The sequence below is a fragment of the Solanum verrucosum genome, unplaced genomic scaffold (assembly GCF_900185275.1).
Source record: "Solanum verrucosum unplaced genomic scaffold, falcon-dt-bn FXZP01000285.1, whole genome shotgun sequence".
In the NCBI taxonomy this organism is placed as follows: domain Eukaryota; kingdom Viridiplantae; phylum Streptophyta; class Magnoliopsida; order Solanales; family Solanaceae; genus Solanum; species Solanum verrucosum.
In genome coordinates, this window is record NW_026019934.1 from 475,651 (window position 1) to 487,652 (window position 12,002).

The 12,002-nt window shown below is 30.0% G+C and overlaps 2 protein-coding genes across 3 annotated transcripts; one reads left to right on the forward strand and one right to left on the reverse strand.

Annotated features, from left to right (window-relative positions):
* Positions 1-605: 605 nt before the first annotated feature.
* LOC125833465 (probable protein kinase At2g41970) lies at positions 606-3,349 on the reverse strand. 2 transcript variants are annotated; one of them, XM_049512636.1, is made up of 7 exons: positions 3,142-3,349; positions 2,428-2,678; positions 2,219-2,345; positions 1,820-2,093; positions 1,433-1,565; positions 1,076-1,162; positions 606-976 (listed from the first exon to the last, which is right to left on the reverse strand). In XM_049512636.1, exons 1-7 carry the CDS (start codon positions 3,251-3,253, stop codon positions 851-853), a joined length of 1,110 nt encoding a protein of 369 aa, XP_049368593.1. In that variant the 5' UTR covers positions 3,254-3,349; the 3' UTR covers positions 606-850. The 2 variants fall into 2 exon arrangements, with proteins under 2 accessions (XP_049368593.1, XP_049368600.1); XM_049512643.1 differs by having other exon boundaries at positions 2,428-2,701; positions 3,142-3,265.
* Positions 3,350-4,722: 1,373 nt separating this feature from the next.
* Positions 4,723-11,586, forward strand: LOC125833656 (defensin-like protein 155). The gene is made up of 2 exons (XM_049512829.1): positions 4,723-4,800; positions 11,390-11,586. Exons 1-2 carry the CDS (start codon positions 4,752-4,754, stop codon positions 11,563-11,565), a joined length of 225 nt encoding a protein of 74 aa, XP_049368786.1. The 5' UTR covers positions 4,723-4,751; the 3' UTR covers positions 11,566-11,586.
* Positions 11,587-12,002: the final 416 nt, after the last annotated feature.

The window sequence follows — 12,002 nt, forward strand, 5'->3', positions numbered from 1 at the left end:
TTGCACATCATCAAGAAATTAAAAAAAGTGCTTCTTCACCCTTAACCAAGAGGTTTCAGGTTTGAGTCCCCTTCGGTATATAGTCGCCTTTGTTAGGGAGCGCTTTACCCATAATGTGGGACTTTTGGATGCAAATTTGGATTAGTTGGGCTCTAATGTGGGTATCGGATGTCGGGTAAAAGCGGACTACGACAATAGGTTACTCCCTATAATAGATACGCTTATTGGTAATATAAAAAAGAGTATACGACTTCGATAACAAGTTGAAAAGGACGAGCTTAAACGGGTAAGGAGGCAAGAATCATACTTCCAGAGATCCAACCCAATCCACATCTTATCTGAACTGCGAAAAATAACTGGGCGTAAATGTATATAAATTAAATAAGTTCTGTTCAACGTCCTTTGCTAATATATATAAAAATATTTATATATGCCTTCAATGGTGGCTTGAGACAGTTCTTGTTCAATCAGAAACTTACATATTTATATTTATACAGAACTCCCAAAAAGTATAAAGACTGGTATTTATATCCAGTAACAACATGTCACTACTAACCTAGCTATGAGAATTTTTTTCAAAAGTTCTTTCAAGCATTCTAATTGTGAAAAAAATACATATTGGATTAGAAAGGGGAAAAGACAAAGTTATCTACACTCGGTGTTTACAACAATTGAACCAATATATAACATATGTCTTCAACATACGCGTTATTCACTTAACCATGGTTAGTCAACACGTATTTTACCTCATTTTATCATGAGAAATATGTTCGTAAACATCGAGTGTGAGTAAGTTTTTGCCGTAACATCAAGGCTATCAGCTCCTGCTGGTCTAAAAACCAGAATTTTACTATGCTTGAGACTCTGGTCCTGCTGGTTTTGAGTTGAGAAGTGGTTGCAGTGCTTTGACAACAATTGTCATATTAGGTCGAAAATCGGCCTCGTATTGAACACAAAGTGCTGCAACAGCTGCCAACTGAGAAAACATTACAGCAACAACTACGCCTCAGTCCCAAACATTACATAAAAATAGGCAAGATTCACAAAAGTAGAAGAATTGTTTTGAGTAAAGTACCTTAGCAATTGCTTTTGGAGGATAGTCATTATTTAGCTTAGGATCAACACATTGCTTCACTTTGTCTTCACTCAATCTTGGAGTTGCCTGAAGAGAATTTCGAGTATGAATCAGCAGACTGGTGATATACGACTACTACATCTCAGTCCCAAACAAGTTTGGATCGTTTGTATGAATCATTATACAATAACAATATTTGTATTGTGAGGATTCATCATGAATTGACAAGTTTTACGTTGGTTGTCAGCCTACCTGAATCCTCCTTACTTGGGACCGACAACGAGAGCAAGCTCACACAGGTGGATTGGTGGTATATATAAATACTACAAAAGAAAGAAGTATAGGATAAGAAGCTACCCAAGTGACAAGACTCTGTTGCCCTTTAGGCATTGTATGATCTACTGGTTTCCTTCCTGTCAACAGTTCTAAGAGCACAACGCCAAAACTATAAACGTCACTTTTCTGAGTAATCTGTCCTGTCATTGCATACCTACACAAAAACGTGATACCTTTGTTTAACATAAAATAAACTACCCATTTCGGAAACTTGTCTAATTACTTGATGCATCAACGTTATTCGTTGTTTCTCCTAACATAACAGGATTGCTCAGTCCGATTTGTGGTGCAAACAGAACAGCTTGTAGCTACTGATCGTTTCTGTTTTATCGTTGTTTTGTGAAAACTGCGTAAAGCAATAGGCTATCTAGAGAAACTACATGTTCTGCTGTTATAAGCAGGGCTTACTCTGGTGCATGGTAGCCAAAAGTCCCCAAAACTCTAGTGGAATGTAGACGCGCAGCAGTGTCAGAAGACTGGTTCGAGATGTTGAAATCAGCAACTTTGGCTGTAAAATCATCAAAGAGCAATGCATTGCTTGATCTGACATCGCGATGAACTACAGGTGGCTGAATCTTTTCGTGTAGATACTCTAGTCCTTTTGCTGCACCATAAGCAATTTTAACTCTTTGATTCCAGGTAAGAACTGGACCTGGCTCAGCACCTTGTACACCTTTTCTACCTGCAACAATAGAACAACTACACCTCAGTTCCAAATAAGTCGGGGTTCCACAATCAACTAAACGCTACAACAAACAGAAGGATTCGCGCAACAACTATCAGTATTATACAGAATCTTTGACATACCATGTAAAACATCGTGTAAAGATCCCATTGTCGCGAACTCATATACCAATATACAATTGTTCCCTTCGAGACAATAGCCAATCAGAGTCATAAAATGCTCATTTTTAAGCCTTGAAACCATTGATAACTGAAATAAGTTGAAACATTTCAAGTATAAGTGTACTTTTCATCATACTGAAAAGGAAAAAAAGGGGCATTGATTCATTAACCTGAGCTGCAAAATCAGAATCTGGTTCTGGTGAAGCACTAGTATCCAACTTCTTGATTGCTACTTGCTGTCCATTGCTTAGTTTAGCGCAAAAAACGCGGCCATAAGATCCCTCTCCAACCAAAGCTTTCTGACCAAAATTTCCTGTCAATCTGTTTAGTTCATCCAAGGTGAAAACTGGTGCCTCAATTGGTAATACTTTCTGAGGAGTTCCACCTCTTGCAGCACTCCTTGGCTCTCCTCTATCACTTGCTACAATACAAACAAGCCGTTATCTGCTATGTGAATCTTCATTGATCATGCTTGTAATACAAAAGTACTAGAACTTCTCTATTTTCTTTTATCGCCATATAAATCTCTGACATGACTAAACGACTCCTAGAACGTAGAACAACTAGTTCTTCTATGCAGGTCTTTAAAGAAAACTTCGTCTTAGTTCTATCACATTCCAAAACACGACTTATGGAGATAAACAACTATTAGTTGAGTGACTACCTGACTGAAACATATTCCTAACTAGTTGGTACGGCCTATATAGATTCTATGTATCTAATAATTGTGTCCAAGAGTATACATCATCGTCCCCTTTAAACACCTTCAATCAACATCGTTTCGTACCTAAGAGTCAATCCATTTAGAGGTCGATACAAAACATACAAATGAAAATTACACCGAATTAAAAAACCGAAAAAAGATAAAATAATATGATCATTACCACCACCAGTACCACCACCATATGGATTGCCAGCTCTAGGAGGAGCTGTGTTCTGATTGGACGGCGGACCGCCGCTATAAACGTCTTCTTCTCCACCTCCACAGCAAGACATTTTTGTTCAATCAAAGCTACAAATATTCCTTTTTTTTAAAAAAAATTAATCCAATGCCTCCCAGGAGAAATTTACATGCTGCATTATCAGTATTCCTAGGAAATTTAAAAAAAAAAAAACAATTATTAGAAAAAATAAATAAATTCCAAAAAAAAAAAACATCAAGACATATCACAGATTAATTCAATATTTAAATATATGAACAGGAATGTCTAGTATATAACACGGAAATCATACCATAGAAAAAATGTACCTCAAAAATATTTTCTGATGTTTGATTGATAAATGAAATTTAACATATACAATATTCCCAAATTGGAAGTGTTTTTTTTGATGAATTAATAATATAATGTTCGAGTATTAGTTAATTATAAGATGTTTAATAGTCTAGATAGTTATGCTCCGTCAACCAAACACCAGAAAATGACATTCATCATACCAAATAAACATGAAATGGAAAAATCACTACTATGATATTAAACAATTCAAATATGATCTTCCAATAATTTTCAACATATTTCATTTTTCGATTTCATGAACATTATGAAAAGAATCGATGAATCGAAGAAATTAATATTACGTACCAATTTTATTTTATTTTTAAAATTAGGAAATGAATGAATCTGGAAGAAGAAATCACAACAAAGAAGAAAGAAGAGATTTCATGGTAGAATAATTTCAGCCATTTCTCTTTCTTTCTTGTTATTCTTCTTTTTTTTCTTTCTTCTGTCCCAAAAAAATTGATGAAATTTTTGAGCAAATAATTTTTTTCCCTTTCTGTTTAACGAGAAAATCGCATGAAAATACTCTATTTAACCACTTTATATATATATATGTTTCTGTATAAAATACAATATGGAGAATAATTCTTCTAAAATGTCACCATATTATTTTTTAAAAATTGTTTGCCTTAACTTTTTAAAAAGGAAACAAGTCATCTAGATCTCCTCTATGGAAAACATATTATATATTATAGAAGATATAAGAGATTATAATAATATTTTGGTTCCCCAATTGTAAGTAAATTCTAATTTTGGTTCATGTGATATATGACTAGTATATGTAATCTTCAATTAATTATATTGTATATGTTACGTTTGGTCTTTATGCTTGTGAATTTTTAAAACTTTAATGAATTACTAACTATTAAATTATTTTATTGCTCATATGTTAAAATTAAAATTTATCATTAACTTAATAGTCAAAAGTGTTTATTATCTCAAGAATCAAGCTATATAACAATAATCCAAGAAGGAAACAAGCCAAATTTTGCTCTATGGAAAGTAAATTATATCTAACAAAAAATTAAATACAGAAATTTTAAATCATATAACAATATAGATAGTAACATTTTGATTCTTTTAGAAATTTCACCATATTAAATTTTATACACTACTTTCCAAAAAAATTTAAGAATTTTGCATTATAAATAGCCTCTTTCACCTTACAACAAAGTGCACTACAAACATTTGAGATCAACTTCAAATATTCAATAAGAATGGCTAAGGTTTTAAACTCAATTCTTTGCTTCTTTCTTATTCTCTCAGGTTTGCCCATTTCTTTCTTTTTTTAATTCTTTATTTACTATCTTGTTTGTGATAAAAGAAAGAGCTTAAGTTATATACATCGTAATTGTAAAAAAAAAGTTACACAACTAAGCCACCTTTACATGTTCTAGCCAGAGGGGAAGCCAATTTTTTTTAATTTATGGGTTTTGAAGCGTAATCTTTTTGAGTTTTGTCGAATCAGAAGCTAAAGTGGTAGCTCCGCTTCTGACTGTAGCAGAAGTACATGCACTCATTTCAAGGGGTGCAACACTTCTCAGTTTGGGCCTCATATTTCTCCTATATACCATGTTCATATGGAGTTGTATTCCCTACGGTATGCAGTTATCTTCTCTGGCTTGACAGTAGTCAAGGGAAAATCACTTGAGCTTTTTCGCAGTTGCTCCTTCTTTCCGCAGGTTTTTGGAATTCGACATCAGGAAGTGTTTTCACACCATCGACCGACATCGACTCATCCCAATATTTAAGGAAGAGATCGACGATCCCAAGTTCTTTTACTCCATTCATAAAGTCTTTTCTGCCTCTAGATCCCCAAGTCTCCATGGTCGTTCTTTTTAACATCTCTTTCTATTCTTCTAATGTAATAATCTGTCTTATTTTCAAGATTACATATCCAAATTTTAAAGAAGTTTATCTATAGATATCCTTTGAATTAGTTGATAACGTAAAAATTATTTACACTGACGATGTATGATTCAAGATCTAAAAGAGAATTATTATAATTCTTGTTTTATTGATATATAAAGTGTTATTTGTTTAATTTTGGTGCAGTTTTGGCAATTACTGAAGTAAAGGCCAAAAAAGAGATGCACTGCAATATTGGATCCAACAGGATGTGTACTTGTTGATTGTCAAAAACAATGTTTAGAGAAATACAAGTATAAATTATTGGAACCATTATAAGTATTAAATAACATCCTATCCCTTCTAGTTTTCTATTTACCAAAAATCCCTTAAAATGATGTTTGCGGGATACATAACGTTGTGCACCGGATATATTAGGTTTGATACATTCCACATAGCGGGAAACATAGCGTTGTGCATGGAATACATTAGGTTTGATACATTCCACATAGCGGGATACATAATGTTGTGCACGGGATACATAGCGTTTGATACATTCCACATAGCGGGATACATAACGTTGTGCACGGGATACATAGGTAAAATAAGGGATTTTTGAAATTTTTGAAATAAGTAGGGATAAATGGATATTAAGGTAAGTAAAGGAGTGTAGTTAAGTAATTTGTCCGAAATACAATGGAAATGGGCTTTGCACTGGTGGAGTCACTGGCCCAATGAATTGTGTTTGTGTTTTCAATTGTAGCTCCTATTAATGTACCTTTGATTAAACACAAAATATTGGTCTATTTATGAAATAAAAATATGAATGGTTATTATATCAATGAATACTAGTATTATATATTCTAAAAGATGTTTTTATCATTTTATACAACTTTTAATCGGCTATTTTATTGTAATATCATCTTGTTTATTTTGTTTTTGTCGATTGCTGTTTTTTTAGGTTTTTTATCTAGTGTTTGATTTTGATTTTGATGCTGACTGATTTAGGTTTGGTTTAGAAAGTTCCACTTTAAAGGTTAAAAACACTTAGCATTGAAGATGATTTCATTTTTAAAGTTTGAATCTAAAACCTCCGATTAAGGATAGATGAATATTTTATCACTGACTGAAATTATTGTGGAAATCGAAAGAAGAAATAATTAGATAGTTATCCCAACTTTAAAACGACATTATATTATTATTGACAACATAACTTGATGGTCGATGTGTCAAACATAACAATTCAAAATTACAATATATAAACTAAACTTTCCTATTAACAAAAGGTATGTAATTGAAATTGATGAGATTCTTTCATTCTTATAAAGATCTCGAGTTTGAATTTTGAGAACTGACAAACTCATTGTAAAAAACATTTTCCTCTTTACGAATTCTATGCAATATACATTTAAATTAACCAACTTAGTAATTTTAGATTAAAATAATTATACCAAGTAATACTAAGATTATGCCAGGAGCATAATTATTGGAGCTAGAATATCTAGACTAAATAGTAACTTTATTATTTGTGGATTGTTTTCTTACATAAATATTTGATTTATTAAACTAACAACGAGATATGATATATATAAACCGTTTTTAGTCGTACATATGATATATACTTTGATCAAAGTCGAAATATAGCTTTAGATCTTATTTTTTGTTATAAACCATAGATTTCTGAAATACAATATTGAAGATTACACTTGCTATTTTTCTAAAAAATCTAACTCAATCAATTTTAAAACTACATTCCATAACTTTTCAAAAAGGAAACAAACAATCTTTGCACTATGGAAAGTATATTATAAACAATTATCTTGTAATAATGTAATAATATAAGAAATAACACTTTGTTTCTTCTAAAATGTCATCAACATTAATTCTTTAAACAAGGCATCTATGTTTTGGGCCTTCTAATATATGATTAATATATGTAATCTTCAATTAATTGTAATGTGTACATTACATTTGATTTTTATGTTGATGAATTTTTAAAACTTTAATGAATTATTAACTATTAAATTATTTTGTTGCTCAAATGTTAAAATTAAAATTCATCATTAACTTAAAAGTCAAAAGTGTTATTATACCAAGAATCAAGATATAACAATAATCCAAGCTTCTAAGTGTCATCACAATCAATTCCATTAAACTACTTTATATAACTTTTTTTCAAGAAGGAAACAAGCCATTTAAACACTACTTTCCAAAAAAATTAAGAATTTTGCATTATAAATAGCCTCTTTCACCTTACATCAAAATACACTACAAATATTTGAGATCAATACTTCAATAAGAATGGCTAAGTTTTTAAACTCAATTCTTTGCTTCATACTCATTCTCTCAGGTTTGCCCACTTCTTCTTTAATTATCTTTATTTACTGTCTTGTTTGTGATAAAAGAAAGATCTTAAGTTATATACATTGTAACTATAAAAAAAATATTACACAACTAAGCCACCTTTACATGTTATAGCTAGAGGCAGAGCCAAATTTTTTAATTTATGCGTCCTGAAGCGTAATCTTTTTGCTTGTCACAACTATTGAGTTTTGTCAAATCAAAAGCTAAAGTAGTGGTTTCGCCTCTTCTAACTGCAACAGACAATCTATCTTATTTATAAGATTACAAATCCAAATTTTAAAGAAGTTTATCTGTAGATATCCTTTGAATTATTTGATAACATAAAAATTATTTACACTGGCGATGTATGATTCAAGATCTAAAAGGAGATTAATTGTAATTCTTGTTTTATTGATATATAATATTATGTGTTTATTTGTTTAATTTTGATGCAGTTTTGGCAACCGCTGAAGCAAAAGCCCAAAATGATAAATGCTCTGTAATAATTGATCCAACAGGATGTGTACTTGTTGATTGTCAAAAAAACTGTTTGGAGTATTACATTGGAAAGGGGATTTGCATTAGTCACCCCCATAGCCCAAAGATGTGTGTTTGTGTAATGGATTGTGGCTCCAATTAATGTAACTTTGATCTAACACATATATTTTTTGTCTATTTATGAAATAAAAATATGAATGGTTATTATATCAATGAATACTAGTATTGTCTTTTCTAAAAGATGTTTTTATCATTTTATATCTTATTTAACTTTTAATCGACTATTTTATTGTAATGTCGTTCATGTCTATTTTATTTTATTTTTGTTGATCGTAGTCTTTTAGGCTTTTCACCTGAAGTATGATTCCGATTTGGTTGGTGGTTGATTTAGGTTTGATTTAGAAAGTTCTACTTTTAAGGATAAAGCACTTTGCATTGAAGAAACTTTTGATGAAGGATGGATGAATATTTTATCTGAAATTGTTGTTGAAATTGAAAGAAAAAATAATTAGAAAGATATCCTAACTTTAAAACGTCATTGTATTATTATTGGCAACATAAGTTGATGATTGATGTGTCAAACATAACAATTCACGATTACAATATAACTAAACTTTCCTATCATAAAAAGACCACAAAGATATTGTAGCGAACTCGAATTCTCAACTGAAATACTCAATATTATATAATCACTAATAGCTAAATTACAATGGCAACACTTCAACTATTGAATTACAACGCAAAATACTGAAATAACAAGTAACTCAAGATAGAGATAAGAATAGGGATAAGAAACTTTGACTCTAGAAAGAGATGAGAGGATCTAACAGTTTCTTTCATGATATGCATGAATTCTCCAAACCGCATTGACAACCCTTTTATCTCTACTCAACCTGGATCCCAAACAAATCTATTATTGGGTTATCTTATTCTTGGGCCTTTTCGTGGCTTAGCCATGGACCCAACAACTTGTCTAGGTTCTGGGCTATTTGTGTTCATAACATATATGCAATTGGATAGATGAAAGATCCTTTCATTCTTATAAATATCTCGAGTTTGAATTTTGAGAATTGACACTCATAAAAAAAACATTTTCCTCTTTACAACTTCTATGCAATACACATTTAAATTAATCGACTTAGTAAATTTTTGAATTAAAATGATTATACATAGTAATACTGAGATTATGCGTTGAGCATAATGTTGCGGCTAAAATATCAAGATTAAATAATAACACGATTACTTTGTGGATTGTTTTTTCCATAAAAAATATTTGATTTATTAAACTAACAACGGGATATAATATAAACTGTTTTTAGTTAGACATATCAGATATACTTTGATTTTCAATTTTAATCTCGACTTTCTTCAAGGAAGTTGAAAGAAGAGTTTGGAGAACGGCATCATTGTCATTTTGACATTGAATCTCGAAATTAGTTTTCTTACGAATGTTTGCCACATAAAATATTAAATAAAGACAAAACCACAATTACAATACAACTAATCTTGGAATAAATAACTCAACCAAATGAAAAATAAAATGACTTCGCATTTTACTCAAAAGTTATTAACTCTCATCTCTTTGACCAAAATGAATTCTTACAAAATTCAATGAAAATCAACAACCAAAACAAAAAGAGGAGAAATTGATCAACTTGCACCTTACTTGTTGTTTCGTCATAAATAATTTCAGTCATATGTATTTTTTATACTCACTAAATTTAAAGATTGTTATTTTTTAGTAATTAATAAGATGAAAGTCATTTACCGTTAAAAAAGAAAGAAAAATGATCTCCCTACTTATGAGTGAAAAATAATTTCCTTATGACTAGTTAACTTTCTATTGCTTGTTTCAATTAAAATATTATTATTTATTAGTGATCAATAATTTCCTTATGACTAGTTAACTTTCTATTGCTTGTTTCAATTAAAATATTATTATTTATTAGTGATCAATAATTTCATTGAAATACTCTCAAGTTCATGATATATATACATATTCAAAAAAATATCTTACATAAACGAATCAAACACCAAAATATATTGCTTATAAATATTTTAAAATATGTTTACTATATAAAAAGAAAGACTTTCGTCATACCAAAGTCAAATGTTATGTATATGGTAAGTAAACTATATATCTAGCTAATTACTTTTCAAAATAAATCAAGTTTTTAAAACAAATCATTTATGTTATGTATGGTAAGTAAATTATACATCTAGCTAATTACTTTTCAAAATAAATCAAGATTTGAAAACAACGCATTTATGTTATGTATGATAAGTAAATTACACATCTAGCTAGTTGCTTTTCAAAATAAATCTAAATTTTATAAATAAATCTAGTTTTTGAAAATAAGTCATTTATGTCACATATGGTAAGTAAATTATACCTCTAGCTAATTACTTTCTAAAATAAATGTGAATTTTGAAAATAAGTCACTTATGTATGGTAAGTAAATTATACATCTAGCTAATTACTTTTCAAAATAAATCTAGATTTTGAAAATAAGTCATTTATGCTATGCATGGTAAGTAAATGATACATCTAGCTAATTACTTACCAAAAAAAATCTAGATCTTAAAAATAAGTCATTTATGTTATGTATGATAAGTAAATTATACATCTAGATTACTTTCCAAAATAAATCTAAAAAATTCACACTATAAAAGCCCCTTTCACCTTGCTTTACCAAAACACACAACTCTAGAAAATTCCCTTAAAACATTTGAGTTCATCAAACTTCAATAATGGCTAAGTTCTTGAGCTCTATCATTTGTTTCTTTCTCATTCTTTCAGGTTAGTCTCCTTTTTCTTAGTAAAAAAAAATTCTTTTTATATACTTATTGTTTTGTTTGTGATATAAAAAAATAGTTGCAAATTCAAAAGTCATTAAAAATAGCATTTCTTTTGAAATCCACGACTCTATCATGAATTTCAAACTTTAAAAAGTTGAACTTCACCATAGTAATCTGGACGAAATCTCAAAATATGTAATAAAGTTTCACCCTTGGTCGCTATCACAAATTTCAAAAACCATGACTATATATATATATATATATATATATATATTGCCTTTTAAATTCAAAAATTCATAACATTATCATGGTGTTTCCACATCACTTTTGATATGTAGCCCATAATTTTTACTAATTTTTGATGTAGTTGCAATGACAAGTACACAAGTGAAAGCCCAGCAAAGATGTTCTGAGACATTGAAGGCCTCAGATTGCACCATAGCTGAGTGTCAAAGTGAATGCTTACAAAAACATAATGGAACTGGAGTTTGTACTGGTGGCAATGTAGGCCCATTAAGTTGTGTTTGTGTTTACAATTGCTAGCTTCAATATTTTGAACTCTCCCTTTTTTATGAAAAAAAAAAGAGTCATCAATAAAATATTAATCATTTTCCTAAGTATTGTTTCATTCATTCTTACCTCATTTAACCTTCTTTTAAGTATATATGCATATATATTGTTTTGTCTTGTTTATTATTTCGTCAATCTTAGCGCGACTGAAAAGTACATTTTATATATTGTTGACAATCATATGAATTTTGATTAACCATCGATATGATTATTTCACCAAACATAATTGAGTTGATAGCCATACGAATTTTGATTAACCATTGATATGATTATTTCACCAAACATAATTGAGATTGAAAAGAAAAATCAGAAACGAATATCTTATAAATTGTTGTAAACGACATGAATTACAGATCAATCATAAATATATTGATATACTTATTCACATCGAACATATTCGAATAATATAA